Here is a 15188-nt window from a genome sequence, read left to right on the forward strand (position 1 = left end):
AGGGAGGTCTCTGCCTTCCCCGCGCTGGGCGCGAGTTTTGGTGCGCCGGGCGCATGAGACTCCTTGAGTCTCTGCCCGGCCAGCGCTGGGCGCAAAGACTGTTGCGCTAAGCACGAGACAGTCTTGGGTTCTCTGATTGAGTCCCGCTGGGCGCGGGCACACCTGCGCTGGGCGCGCTGACCCCCCTGGTGCTCTCTGGTTGTACTGCGCTAGGCGCAACCACGTATGCGCCGGGCGCGGAGATGAGATTGTTGTAATGTTTTATGTTGAGTTGAATTGAAATGGAAGGTTATGAAATGATGTCTAGTAGATAATGTTGCTGTTAATATTGAATTGTATCTGGTGAATGTGTTGAGAAGTGGTGTTGTGTTGTAGATGATATGTTGAGTTGTGAAGCTGATGTGTTGAGTTGTATAGATGTACAATTATGTTGAGTTGCAAGTTGATATGTTGAGTTGTATAAGTTGTGTTGTGTTGGAATGTTGATGTGAGTTGATGTAGGCCGCAAGGCTGAGTTGTTGTAGGCCGCAAGGCTGAGTTGTTGTAGGAGATCTCCGAGTTGATATGCGTGACGACGCATTGCATTCTTATTGATGATAATGTTGAAAACTGATGGAATGTATGTTGATGAAGTGTACATAGTAGTGTTTGTTCTTCTTTTTTTTTCTTAAAAATCTTTCCATATGTTGTTCTTTATGCTAGCTTACCCTTTGTGTTTCCATGTGGTTGGACTGCTATGATCGTACTATGTACGGGAGCAGAGCAGGGATAAAAGGTGGATAGCGATGAGTCGGCAGCTGATAGATGGAGCTGACATCTATGGATGTTTTGTTTATTTTAGTCACTAGGCATAGTGACTTCTGATGTAATTCTTGTTTTACATACCCTAACTCTAGTCGGATTCGGGACATATGTATATACTTATATTCTAGACTCTATATTTATATATTTGTTCTATTCTGTCTAGTGTTTCCGGTGTGTTTTGTTGATGAGTGGAATGGCCAGCCGGGTCGTTACACTGGTTGTGTGTGATGTATCTCCTTTCATTATTATTTCTCACATATCCCTCAAGATACTATAGCTCCATATACCAATTTGTAGTATTTTGTTAATAGACGCAGAGAGAGAAAGAACAATATAAAGTGGGAAGATACTAATATTTTATTAAAAAGCTCTATAAAAATAGCACAAACTATATTAGATTACAATCCCTTACACAACACCAAAAATGATTTTTTGTGGCAATATTTATGTTATTTAGCGACCATACAAATGACCATTAATATCTTTACCGACAATTAGATTATGGCTAGTGTATTTGGGGTTGGTAAAACTATTAGTGACATTTAAAGTGAGTGCTGGTAAAGATCTTTTAAATGGCCAGAAAAAAAATGTGTAATTTCTGGCAGTTAAAAACTGCCACAAATCGCATTATTAATAACCGTCAATCACTTTGTGGCGGTTTAAAACCGCCACAAAAAACATTTTAATGTGTTACTTGTTTTACAGTTTCTGACAGTTTTAAACCGTCACAAAATTGCATTTTTTTTCTTATTTACATTTTATAACAATTTTAAATTGCCAAAAAAAATGATTTTTTTTACTTTCTAAACTGTCAACTAATGCACTTTATTCTACATAATATTGATGCATTTTTATTATTTTAAAAAATAGATTTAAAATTATTTTTAAAACACATTCATATTATAAATTTAGAAATAATAATCCATATATTTTAGGTATTTATCAAATTATTGTTTAAAATTATCACTAATTATATCCCTGAAATAGTATTTATCTTTAATATAATTATTAAGAGAAAACCTTTAACATAGAGTACGTGAGTTCAATAATTTTAATTCCCTCAACAAACTTTCTATCACATGAAGTTGTTCCTTGCCTTTTCTTCTTCAATAGATTTCAAGGTACCATCAGAATCAACATATTGAGTACAAGTTCCTAAAATAATCTCCGCAGCTCCTTTCCAATGTATATGTACTGCAGAGTCTATCTGCCAAGCAAGTTACATTCATTATTTCTGTGATTATCATATGAAAGATGATGCAAACTATCCAATTGATATGTTTCAATATTAGAAAAGTAAAACTAATCTACTTCTGTAAATTAAATAAGTTAAAAATGAGAGTTAAAATTGAAAGTGCATGGGATGAATATTTATGTATCATAATGGCTATAAGATTCAATAAATAAGCCATGAGTTGAAAACAGTTGTATCAAATAATTACCCGTTTTTCACAGCAACATTGCCTCGCTTTTTGTCAGAATTGAAGGAGAAGACATGGAGAATCGTTGAATTTGATCTAACAAGTTCAAAATTCATCCCCAACTGCCACCAGGACTCAACAGATTAGTTCACCTTCAAAATCATTACCAGTCTAAAGCAAAGTAGGAAAATGAGAGAAAAAAGTGAGGGTACCTTCACTACCCAAGAAAGAATTGCCTTCTCTATAGGAGATCCTGACACCTCCACCTCTCCTCCACCAACCTACCAAAGCAATTGCATACACAGAATGTAATGATAAATAGATATTGATACCATGGTTCAAAAATTAATCAAATAAGAACCACAAAAGCAATGCCAGTTAATACTTAATTTAAAAAACAAGAGCAGGTTAGTAAAGAACCATCAATCAACTTGTATGTCAATAGTCATTACCATTCACAAGAAGACCAGTGCCATCTCAAAGTAGTGGAAACAAATCAATAAATCAAGTTTGTTCATTATTTTTTTATAGAGGCCTAGTAACAAAAGAGATCATGAAAACCATTTTCCTTTTTACTTAACAATAACATTCAGCGGACCACAAGAAAGCAGATTGTTTTTAGAAAAAGCAATGACCAATCTATTATGAAATGAACCAAGTACCAACGAGTTGCATCAATTAGATAACTATTGGAGCTTCCATTCAGATGCATTAATATAAATTATGGACTATTTAATTCTCTGGCCAAAGAACCCACCTGATTTAAGGTCAAAGTTCTAGTATTATCATTGCAAATTGTTGTAGCAGAACCCATAGTTTCACATGCTGACAGTCTTCGCACCTACTTGGTAGTTAGAAAATATATCTTAAAATTGAATGAGAAAATGAACAAATAGTTGCACAACAAAAAGTTTCAAATACTGTGGTAACTATTGGAGAACAAAAAGTTACTTGCCAAAATGAATGTTGCAACAGCCAAAGGTATTTTCCAATTAGATGTGAACTATAAAAAAATTAAGATAATAATATGTTAAATAACATATAATCAATTAAAGAATGGATAAAATAAAAAATAAATAATAACATTAATAGATATACATGTAATTAATTAGAATTTGTGAATATAATATTATACAAATAGTTGTATATTTATGTGTGCATATATAGTAATTATATTTATACCTTGTGAGGGGTCCAGTCCACAGTTTTTAAGTTCTCTGTACTCTTGACAAATAGCACAAAGTAAACAACAATAGTGAACGCAACAATCCGAACATGGTTCTTCTGGTAAGTTATAGAGGGCTCTTAGTTTGCTTCTGAATCCGTAATGTATATAAGCTTTCCAACCCAAAACATCCGAGGGCAAAAAAAAATCAAACGTGCAATTGTAGGAGCTGCAATTATATATATTTCCATCATTTTTTAGGAAAATAATTATGAGGGAGATAATTAACTATATAGGTTTGTTGAAGACAACGTAAGCAACTTCAAAATGGAACCATTAAATTTAGAGATATAAGTTTACTCACATGTTCTTCCTTGGTCAATAATATCCACATTCCGGCCAAAGGTGAAACGAGGATAGCACCATGTAAGACAACCTTCATGAAACAAAGGGGAAAGGTTAATACTCTCGAAAAGTTGAGCTGAAAGTAATTTTTGAAGTCTAACTGTATAAGTAGTTAATTGGCATATATCAAATTTATTGAGGAACTACTATGCCTATATGGCTATATATAAATTTTTGAAACCAAATTCTCAAACATTTTAAAAGGTAAAATAGAAAGTAGATTCTTTCAATATTCCTATGAAGACAATACTTTGTTTGAAAAATATTCCTTCCATAGCTTTGGTGGTTTGATGATCTGACAAGTAGAGATGAAGTTATTCAATTTCTGAAACATTTTGGGTTTCTAACATTTTGTTTTCTTTCTAAGAGATTTCAAAACATCATGGTGAGCCAAAGCAAAGCCGAATAGAGAGCTATCCACTTTGATCAATTTGGTTATTTAATTTTTAGTAGGTTTCTTCACCTTAAGAATAGCCAAAGAAAATGGAGAAGTAGAAACTCAACTTAATAATCACAGAATTTCTACCATGGAGAAATTCAAATGCAAAAAGGAAATACGAAAATAGATTGGCTGCAAAGATTATGCAGCATGAAGTTTAGAAGCGACAGTTTGGTTGGCTAAGAAGTATGATCGAAGGCTATGCATTGCTTAAACATTTCATTTTCCACTCATTTTATTTGAACCTTAAATTCTTAAAGATTTTGATTTAGAGAAACCATCACTATGATCCAATTGAGACAAGTATTATCCCAATAACATGTATTCTACATGAACTAAGCAAAAAAGAAGAGACCAAAACCAAGCCAACCAAACATAACTTCACTTTTGAACAACACCCAATAGAAACACTTTTCCTGTGAATCCTTCATATCTTCAAGAGAATAAAAAATATATCAAGAAAGTAAGAAAGAAACAGATACCTTTTTTTCCCAATGGAGGAAGAAACTCTACCATAAAGTGATGAACTACAATGGAACTACCAAAAAGCTGAGAAAAGAATCAACACTTCAGCATTTAAATTACAATCTCATCAATGAAAAAGCTAGAATCCATACCAAAGTGGTGAAAATTTCATTTTCCTCTGTCACTCTTTCTCGTGGTTCTCTGTTGAGCAGAAAAGTTCAGCTCTTATTTGAACTTCCTTCACCCACTTAGGAAGCAGAAAAAGGAATGAGAAAATCACCAAACATACTTGTATAAAAAAATATAAAAAAATTGAAGGGCAAATTGAAAATTCAAATCGCAGTTTTAGTGCCAAAATTGTTTGGCTATTGGACAAAATAAATTCAATAAATCAAAGTTATGTATAGGTTACGACTCTGTCTTGCAAAGAATTTTATCATATTGTTATTTAGTACTTCATGAAATATTAATTTCATGATATATCTGGTGTATAATACATAATTGGGAAATCAAAGTCATGGAAATTGATTGAACTCACATATTCAGATGCTTTAAGTTAACAAGTGAAGGTGCTTCATCTTCACAGACTAAGGATCAGAAATGAGAGAAATTTAATAAATCCGGTCAAGGAGTAGGGATGCAGGACATCAAACGTCTTTTGCATCAATTATCTTTGTTTTTCGGGTTGTAGGAGCCAAAACCTCTTTGTTGTTTATTAGTCTTCTATTAAACCAACCACTTTTATTAACATTAGCTCGTATTATGATATGCTAGCCAATGCTGTATTTAACATTTATCATCACTTAGCTTATGTTGACTTCCATAAACCAGGTGAAAAGCAAATGCCACGTAACTAAATATAAGAAAGCTATTTAAACAACATTAACAAATTCAATTGATAACATATTAGTGGTCTAGAACATTTAACAATACGAACTTGTTTTAGTTGCTCAAATCAAACTGCAAGATTGCAATCAGTAGCCCGCAATAGAAAGATGACTTTTCTCTTTAGAATCTGCATTTGCAATGCAACAGCCATAAGTAACGGAAATTCATGTCTCATAGATTGTACAAGATCTACTACAAAGTGATAACTGTGAATGAAGAACTACACTACATTAGAAATTTTAAGAACTTAACATAGCAACAGAGCATGATCAACATGAGTCCAACAACTCCCTTTCCCAAACCAAATTTTCCAAAATTTCCAAACATAACTATTTTGTATTTAAAAGATTAACACAAAAAGCATAATCAAATCGAAACATTTATTCTGTAACAGAAAGAGATGGAGATAGAGAAAGAGTTTGAAACGGAAATAGAAGAAATGAATCATACAAAACAAACCCTAAAATTGAAATTGAAGACAAAATCACAAGAGATATTACCATATGAGGATCCAATAGGAGAATGAGTTGACGCAACCATTGAAGCTATGAGCAAGAGATAGAAGAAGCCATGGTTGAAGCTTGAAATCGCGCGAGAGTGAGAGTGAGATGAGAAAGTGAGAAGTGATAGTGAGAAGTTGGGTGACGTAAAAGACTGATTTTCCACTAATGCTAAGCCATGGACAGAATAGAGAGAATAAAAAAAACTCCTAAAACATTCTAACTGACTCCGTAAGACTAGGAAAGCAACAATAAATAAAATAACATAATCAAAATGTGGTTTCAGTCTTGAAGCATTTTGCTAACACTCCTTACTTTAGGAGTTGCAAACACCAATTTTTTCCCTTAAAAGCTCGAACCTACTAACTAAAAGTGACTTTGTAAATAAATCTGTCAATTAATTTTCAAACTTGAAGTAAATCAAAGTCACACATTCCTTTTTTTGCACTTCTCTTAGGAAGAATAACTTGGTGTTGAAATGCTTAGTTTTCCCATGAAACACAGGATTATGTGAAATAGCAATAATAACTTGGTTGTCAACAATATCTTGGTGCTTTCTTTCTGCTCCAGATTCAGATCCACTACAATCTTCCTCAACCACAAATCTTGATTGACAACAATTGTTTCCGCAATGAATTCTGCTTCAACAGTGGATTGAGGCACGATTTCTTGCTTCTTCAACTCCATGAGAAAACACTAGATCCAAGAGTAAAACAGTAGCCTTCTCATAACATCAATGGAACCATCCCAATCACTGTTAGAGAAACCAGTCAACTTAAATTCTTTGCTCCATGAGAACTTAACACCAAAATCACTTATTCCTTTTACATATCGAATTATTCTATTGGCAACTCTAAGATGTAATTCGCTTGCAAGTGCATAAACATGGACAAAATGTTTACAGCATTTAAAATATCAGGACGTGTTGCAATAAGATACATCAAGCAACCAATCAAACTTCTGAAGTATCTCTTATCAACTTTATTAGCTCCATCTTCCTTACACAACTTTGGAGAAGTGCTTGCTTTTTTGCATTCTTCAAACTTAAACTTCTTCAAAATCTCCTTAGCACACTTCTTATGGCAAACGAAGACTTCATACTAAGCTTACTTAATTTCCATTCTAAGAAAAAAGGTCATTAACCCAATATCTGTCATCTAAAAAACCTTCATCATTTCTTGTTTGAATTCTTCAACCATTCTTGCAATATTTCATGTCACCAAAAGATGATCAACATAAAGTGAAACTATTAGAACATCATTGTGCTACTGTTTAACATAAAGAGTGGCTTCAAACAAGCTTTTTTTTAAATTGATGCTTAGTAAATGGTCGTCTATCTTGTTGTACCAAGCTCATGGAGCTTGTTTCAACCCATAAAGAGCCTTCTTGAGAAGATACACCTTGTCTTTTTCTTCATTCTTTACAAAACCTTTAGGTTGTTCAACGTAAATTTCTTCATGCAAGACACCATTTAAAAATGCTGATTTTACATCAAGTTGATACACTTTCCAATTCATTTGAGCAGCTACAACAAGCAAAATTCGTATGGTGTCCAAACGAGCAACTGGTGTGAAGGTGTCTGAGTAATCCATGCCAGAGATTTGAGCATAACCTTTCACAACAAGTCTTGCCTTGCATTTGTTGACAGAACCATTTGCATTTAGCTTCGCTCTATACACCCATTTGACTCCAACCTTCCTGTCCTAAGGTCGATCAACCAATTCCCATGTTCTATTTTTCTCAATCATAGACAATTCTTCCTTCATTGCAGAGAGAGAGGTGTGAGTCTTGAATACCTTGAAAGCTTCTCGATTTGCTTTTTGAGACTCACTACTCTTTGTTCTTCGCCATTCAATTTCAAACAAACAACACAATAATATCATATTCATAGTTCTTCCTTCCAATTAATGCTAATGTCAAATGACAATGAAATGCCATAAAAAATAATTCCTGATTGTGCATACCATAATGGCCAATTGAACAAGTGCATACGATCAACTAAGAAAATTTCAACGAGGAACAAGAATCGAACCTCCCACTGCAAGAAAATAGCAAAATCGCGATGTAGAAATTGTGACGATTATACTATAACTGTCTCCACTTCAACATTGTAACGGTTCACATGACAATTTCCATTACCTGTCGTTGAGTTATTAAATATTAAGGCAGTTTACTGAGAACCATCGCAATATATAAAGATCACGCCAAAAAAAAAATCCTTGAGTCTCCCTTTCACTCAAAGTACAAAGCCTTCAAAGCCTCCCTTTCACAAACTTGTGCCCCATTTCACAAACTTGTGCCTCCCTTTGTTGAAACCTCAACTCATCATCCCACTATACGTGCCACTGCTCGTTTTCCTCTACACCATACACCACTGCTCCGCTCCTCTACACTACAAGTGTCGTCGCACTGCAAGCGTTGTAGTTAACGCTCCTCTCCTAGTACGTATCTTCTTCAATATTATCTTCTTTTTTATATAAATATATAACTCTTCCTATGGAGAAATTTATCTTGCCTTTTGTTGTTACTTCATAAAGATCTAGCACATGACCCATCTTTACTATCCTATTTTATATGTATATCTTGAAGTGACTTGCAAAGACCTTTTGAAGTGTTGTTAATTAATAATATCTTGAGTTTTAGACTTTTTGATATCATGTTATTAGATAGCCATGTGTGCATTGACCATTAAAACTTTCTAAATAGATAAATTACTACAACGTACTAAATTTTCCCTCAAGTTTAAATAAGGTTTCATTATGATCTTCTATGAATTTTTAAATTATGTTCCATATGTCAACCTCATTAAACAAAATAACTTCCATACTTGTTATCATGAGGTAGAGTTACCGTTGTTGATTGTTGAGGATGGATTCTTCAATAGATTCCTAATATTCCTTTCAAATTATTCTAATAGTCAATGTCTTATTATATTTATAAATAGTCCAAATTGTTTGGAGAAGGTTGCAATGAATTGCTTCAAACACAATGGAGAACTCTTGTTTTTGTGTCCTTAATTGCATGCATATATTTACGCCATAATATGAGAACCTTTGAATTTTCTTTCTTTGGATACTATATACATGACAAATCTATATTATATAGTGTTGAAAACGTATGCCTGGCATTAAGTGTGCTAAAGTATTAACATTATGATGGGAAGACAAGATAGCACCATTTTGAAATGGCCAAAACAAGGAAAGTCATATTTTTCACTATGCTTGGTGGTGCATTTCTCTTCTGGACCTAAATTTTATGATTAACTTAAACAAACACAAAAAAAAATGTGATTACTATATTCAAGTTTGTTCTTCATATATTATAGGTGACTAGAACTGAAATTGTATGACCAATAAAAATGACGTGACCTTTTCATTTCACGTACGCGCCTCCCTCATTCAAGGATATTCTGTTTTATTGGAAATGTCATTCAAATAGTAGTGTTTGAATGTTGAATTTTGACTCATGAATACAGATCCCTTCGAATGGTCATGATCTAGAACACTTACTAAATTTACTTTGTCATTTTGAAAAGAACTTTATCATGTGGTTTCAATGCAGTTTTTGTGCTTGACAATTCCTAGCATCACTTCTACCAATTATTATAGTCAAAACAGGCTTCCTTAACCTTCAAACTTCAAATTTAATTAAATTTTCCCCTAGACGTAAATCTTAATAACAAGAAAGAGAACTAGTTTTACACACCATAAAGCTCAAAATGTATAAAATATTTTAATTTTTTCCTCAAAGCACTAAAGTCAATTAATTGATAATAATGTTACACTAATAATGCCTCGGGTTTCGCGGATAAGAGTTACTTTGGCTAAAGCTTTTCTCGAGCATTTATAAGAAATAAAATAAAATAGAATAAATCAAATTTCACACATAACTTAAAATAATTTTTATTATAAGCTCTTTAATCATACATCCTCACACACAAGCATAAATTTAACAAAAGCTATGCATTCCTGCATTAAAAAAAACACAATATTACATTTGAAAGCTTCCCATAATGAGTTCAAGCCAAGTTTACATAAATAAATCAAACCACGATCCTTACTTTACTGACAAAAGCATAAACTTATTTCATCCACACACATTTTTCAATAATTCTTCCTTAAGAAATACACAATGGAGGTTCCAAATATTGCATTCCTTTCGGTAAGTACTTCCTAAAACGAGGGCAATGGATCAAGGTCAGAGTCACTTGTACCACATTATGCTTGTCAAATCTTGAAATGTAGTAGAGGAGTAGTACCCTTCATACATTTTGTTCTATAATGAGCTGCAAATTCTGGAATTGAAAATTCTCTATATTTTGCAGGATTGTCTTCAGATAGAAGTTCCTTGATGGGACCATAACTCCTTGAAGTTGGAAGAAAGGCTTGGCTAAAAAAACATGATAGAGAGACTCTTGGACCTACAGTATTTGCAAGTACTCTGTGTTGAGCACTCTTGAATATGTCATTTGAGATAAGCTGGCATTCAAGAATATTATGATCAATTAGGCGCCATATTGACGAATGACCAAACATAATAAACCGAAAGAAACCAAAGTGATACAGTCAAGTCAATAACAGTGATTCAAACCTAAACTATGGATATTGCCTGGAGATACAAAGAAAGAAAAAATGTCCCTGTATGACTTCTTTACATTTATGCAGATTATACTCTCCACTAATAGCATATATTGGTCCTTTTTGTTATATTTCTTTAATTTAGTTAAAAAAAATGTTAGGAACACATTCTTTCTTATTGGTTGAAACTTAATAATAATAAAAATTTGGAAGTCTCACTTTATATTTAATAAATCATATTCACCATTTTATAGTTTTTTAATAAAACTCCAACCAATAGTATAAAATGTGCTACTAGAAATTCTCTTAAGTTTTAGCCCCTAAATACCTTTAAGGTTTTCTTTTCATGTATATATACTAATTTTTTTTATAACTAAGAAGTATAATTCTCTCTTATCAAATCGACTCATTTTAAAAGTAAAATGGTATTTCTATTCACAATTCTATTTCTAAATTAGAAATTAAATCTTGATCCTTAAAATCATAAGTGTCAAACAACTTATACCAATTAATAAGTTTTGTTAGATGTATTGAATCCTAAACAAATGTTAACTTTTATTTTCATATACACACCAATTCTTAAATAAGTGTTACTTGTACGAATCAACTTATTGAGAAAACCCCTTTCTAAAATATAAGAGAAGGTATTATAATATAAGTCTCAATCAAAGAGGAGAGTATAATTTATAAATTCTAAACCTTAAACCAAATATAAACATGCAATAAGGGATTCAGTGAGAGGAAAAGAGAGACAAAAACATGCCTGTAGAAAATCGCCAATGTTAATAACTAGAGCTCCAGGTACAGGTGCTACATCAATCCAAGTGTCTTGATGAAGAACTTGGAGGCCACCTACATGGTCTTGTAAAAGCACTGTGATAAAATTAACATCAGCATGCTTTATGGTTCCCAAAGTTAGTTCTGGTTCAGGACAGGGAGGATAGTAATGACCAAAAGCAAATACTCCAACATTGCAACACATATCTCTTAAGTAGGTTGAATTCAGACCAAGAGCTTCTGATAATAACTCAAACAATAAAGTCCCCAATTTCATTACTTGGCTTGAGTAGTCCAGCAGTATGTCACTATAAACAAATGAAGCAAGCAAGTATTTCGTTATACACTAGGCCAAAGATACAATTAGGTAAGAATCAAATGTTATGAAAGTTAAGTCATCAGAATCAAGAAGTGTTGGATAACAAACAATATTTAAAATTTTCTCCCCCATAATTGCTTTGATTTTGCTTCTTATAACTCCATTTATACTTTTATTTTGTGCAACTTATGGTAGTTTGAAAGTTATGTTGGTAATTTAAACCTTAAAAAGTAATTACTTGAAATAAGATGAAAACATCACTAACAAGTTTACACTCGATTAAACATGGTTGGTTTAGTCCAACATGCTTACTCCACATATCCTTTTTATATTGTAAATTTAAATATATCAACAAAGTTGGAAACTGTGATAAATATCAAATTAGGAATTTTCGTCAAACCCAACATGCTTTTGGACAAGTAATTCATTATGATTACTTAAACGGTTAAACCTAAAGCATATAGTACACTACCATAAATTATGAAAGACATATAAATGAAGTTGAATTAATGACTTAATTGAAACATGTACCTGCACACAGATGGCAAGTCTTCTGGCTTAGGGGCATTAGGGGCCAAATTGCAGAAGAAAGAGTCCTTCCAACTAGTTGGAGCTTTGGTATATAAATTAAAATTGCTACTATACATAAAGGGACTTTGATCACGAGTATAAAATTCTTTCTTGACCTCATCATCTTGCTCAAAAAACTTTATTACCCCATCTAACACCTCCTCCATAGTACTCATTGGGATGCCATGATTCACAATCTGAAAGAAACCCCATGTCCCTGCTGCTTCTCTCACTCTCTCAACAACCTTTTTGCGTTCGCTAGGGTCTTCATGAATGCTTGAAAGGTCTATAACAGGAATAACATAATCTTTAAGGCCCAGATCTGAGGCTCTCTTGAAGTTATCAGGTGGATGATGGAATATGCGAGGGATTTGGGTAATGCCTGCATCAACAAGTCCTTTCACACCAAGTTTTGTCTCATCAAAAGCCTTGAGCTCCTTTGCTCTTTCAGAATCTTCCTTGAATATCTCATCCATTTCACTTGGACTGGTGAACCCCATTTTTGTCCTTGTTGAAATGACCTTCAACTTCTTTAAAAAATGTTGTCTTGGAACTGCACAATACAATTATACAAGATCATCGGTTATCGAAATATGTGAGAAAGCAGTATCTACAATTGAAAACAACAAACAGAATTTTTTGGATAATCCAAGTGGTATAGGTGAAAAAAATATGATAAAAAAGTGTGTATATAATTAACTAAAACTGATATCTCCTAAACTAACTTTATAAACTAAGTGTCACGTAATATATGTTTAGTATAAGATATAATAGTCTTAATTGTCTTAAGAAAAAGTGGAGAAAATGGTCTTAATTGTGTTAAGCAAAAGTGGGGTCCGTACAAAAGTCTGAAAAGAAGTTTCCTTTTGTGGAACGGTAAAGATATAATAATAATAATAATTTAATAAAGTAATTGTCCTTCTCATGGGTTGTAGCGATCGCATCATCACACATATATATATATATATTTCTCATTAATGTTCTTCTACTAAGAATATACTATAACATTTTTTTCAAAAATAAAAACCATTTTTAATAATTTCAATTTAAATAATTCATTTAATTTTTCTTATTAACTTTAATTTATTTCATCTAAATGTTTCTTGACCTTTCATGTTTTCAACCTTTCAAGTTTAATTTAATTTTTTTAATTTTTCAAATTTTAAATAAATAACATTAAAACTACAATATTTTTTAATAAATGATAAAAACATTATTTTATTAACCATAATAGAATAAATATATATATATATATATATATATATATATATATATATTCATGCGATATTTATTTATTATTATTTCACTTATTTGTAAATTTTGTTTTCATTTTATTTTTATAGCATTAAAATATTCTATTATCTTCTAAAATTTCACTTATAAGTATAATATTTGCATTTTTCTTTTAAGAAGTCAAAAAATTAAAAAGATGAAAAAACAGATAAATATACTTATAATAAATAAAAAGTTATTAAAAGATAAATATAACATTATTAGAGAAAAAAATTCACTTGACATCTGACAAATTCAATATAACGTTGTAGATACTTTGCATAATAACATATCATGTGCATGCTTTTATCTGCTTTGATCAAAGCATATATTTTCTGGCCAGATCCCGATCTTTTACCAAAAACAAAAAATTAAAATAAAAAAAAAAGTGAGAGAGTGAAGTGCATGCAACGGAAGTGAGAAGGGAAGAAAATGTCAGAAAAAAGAGATCAGAAAAGACGAATGACAAAGAAAAATGTGAATTAATATTTAATTTATAAAAAAAATGTAACGGCGTGAGAGGTTAATTATAGTAACTATTATGTAAAGTGTTAATTAAGAATTTAAATTTAAAGATGACCTTCATTAACTCACATATTTTTGTAAAGGTAACTAATGTAGATGAATAGTGGTGATTTTATTTGATAAAATGTTTTGCGTACCTTTATTAAGATGAGTTTTTTCAGAATCGTTCAGAAATATTTTCGAATTTTGTTAATTTTTATGAGTTTTGATTTAGTCTCCATACACTTGTTTTAAATTTTCTTTTATGTTATATTTTAGGTGTGGGTGCTGGCATGGCATGGATTAGTAGGTTTTGAGTTGTCAACTTACTTTAAGATTTCTCTATCTTATAATAATGTCATGAACTCATGATGATCTAAGTTTTATTTTAAAAAAATTAAAAATTAATGAATATTCTTAGATATTACATGATAATCATGGACGAAGATTCACAAAAAGAATGTGAAGAACCCATATTTAGATATTTGAGTTAGAGATGTTCTTATCTCAACCATTAATTTTCTCAAAATAAAATTACTAAATTATATTTCACAATAGAGCAACCAAAGTACACGCTCAACAGTGAACAAAAAGTTACTGCACACAATTACAACTAAATTAATCGAAAAGGAGCATCAAAATGAAAGCGATATAAAGGAAGTAATTAAAAACAATGACATAATAGAACTCCATAAAATTTTGGGAAGAAATTACCAGGAACAGTTCTATTTGATGTTTGCAACTGCTTGTGTTATGTGTTCACCAGTGTCCCTGTAACTGCTTATTATACACAGGTGCAAGAAATATGAGAGAGAAAACTGTGAACTGAGAAGTTAAGATAATTAGCACGTGGCAGCCATGCACAATTTGTTGTCATCTTTTGTTGTCTGCATGGGTATATCTGTCACGTGAATTGGAAGAATGATTATCAATGATATATGAGTCATTTTATGTGGGTTATAAGTTTTAAAAAAATAATTGTTAAATAATACTTCAATTTTATAAGAATGTCTATTTTGATAGGAGTGCTAAATAGAAGAAAATTAAATTTTAACTTAAAATAAATATTCAATTTTCTGTGA

The 15188-nt window shown here is 31.8% G+C and overlaps 2 protein-coding genes across 5 annotated transcripts; both read right to left on the reverse strand.

Moving 5' to 3' along the window:
- Window positions 1–256: 256 nt before the first annotated feature.
- On the reverse strand, window positions 257–8667 carry LOC109805224 (calcium-transporting ATPase 8, plasma membrane-type). 3 transcript variants are annotated; one of them, XM_083060595.1, is made up of 11 exons: window positions 6088–8667; window positions 5238–5714; window positions 4852–4946; window positions 4717–4783; window positions 3755–3826; window positions 3408–3619; window positions 3177–3228; window positions 2983–3066; window positions 2438–2506; window positions 2247–2347; window positions 257–2007 (listed from the first exon to the last, which is right to left on the reverse strand). In XM_083060595.1, exons 8-11 carry the CDS (start codon window positions 3037–3039, stop codon window positions 1938–1940), a joined length of 297 nt encoding a protein of 98 aa, XP_082916721.1. In that variant the 5' UTR covers window positions 3040–3066; window positions 3177–3228; window positions 3408–3619; window positions 3755–3826; window positions 4717–4783; window positions 4852–4946; window positions 5238–5714; window positions 6088–8667; the 3' UTR covers window positions 257–1937. The 3 variants fall into 3 exon arrangements, with proteins under 3 accessions (XP_082916721.1, XP_082916720.1, XP_082916722.1); XM_083060594.1 differs by having other exon boundaries at window positions 3181–3228; window positions 6088–8620; XM_083060596.1 differs by having other exon boundaries at window positions 259–2011; window positions 3181–3228; window positions 6088–8505.
- Window positions 8668–9964: 1297 nt separating this feature from the next.
- LOC109805221 (1-aminocyclopropane-1-carboxylate oxidase homolog 1) lies at window positions 9965–14909 on the reverse strand. 2 transcript variants are annotated; one of them, XM_020367236.3, is made up of 4 exons: window positions 14821–14909; window positions 12292–12883; window positions 11428–11749; window positions 9965–10565 (listed from the first exon to the last, which is right to left on the reverse strand). In XM_020367236.3, exons 2-4 carry the CDS (start codon window positions 12828–12830, stop codon window positions 10314–10316), a joined length of 1113 nt encoding a protein of 370 aa, XP_020222825.1. In that variant the 5' UTR covers window positions 12831–12883; window positions 14821–14909; the 3' UTR covers window positions 9965–10313. The 2 variants fall into 2 exon arrangements, with proteins under 2 accessions (XP_020222825.1, XP_082915636.1); XM_083059510.1 differs by lacking the exon at window positions 14821–14909 and having other exon boundaries at window positions 12292–13002.
- Between the last annotated feature and the right edge of the window lie 279 nt (window positions 14910–15188).

The sequence above is a fragment of the Cajanus cajan genome, chromosome 7 (genome assembly GCF_000230855.2).
Source record: "Cajanus cajan strain Asha chromosome 7, NIPB_CcT2T_4, whole genome shotgun sequence".
Lineage (NCBI taxonomy): Eukaryota > Viridiplantae > Streptophyta > Magnoliopsida > Fabales > Fabaceae > Cajanus > Cajanus cajan.

Excerpts from the sequence above, each read along its gene's own strand:
- LOC109805224 (XM_083060595.1), bottom strand. The coding sequence starts at position 3,039 with ATGGGTTCTGCTACAACAATTTGCAATGATAATACTAGAACTTTGACC. Across the intron at positions 2,507-2,982 it reads GAACTTTGACCTTAAATCAG|GTTGGTGGAGGAGAGGTGGA; the intron begins GTGGGTTCTTTG and ends TTGCTTTGGTAG. Across the intron at positions 2,008-2,246 it reads AATGTTGCTGTGAAAAACGG|ACTCTGCAGTACATATACAT; the intron begins GTAATTATTTGA and ends CTTGGCAGATAG.
- LOC109805221 (XM_020367236.3), bottom strand. The coding sequence starts at position 12,830 with ATGGGGTTCACCAGTCCAAGTGAAATGGATGAGATATTCAAGGAAGAT. Across the intron at positions 11,750-12,291 it reads GACTTGCCATCTGTGTGCAG|TGACATACTGCTGGACTACT; the intron begins GTACATGTTTCA and ends ATTTGTTTATAG. Across the intron at positions 10,566-11,427 it reads ACATTGGCGATTTTCTACAG|CTTATCTCAAATGACATATT; the intron begins GCATGTTTTTGT and ends CTTGAATGCCAG.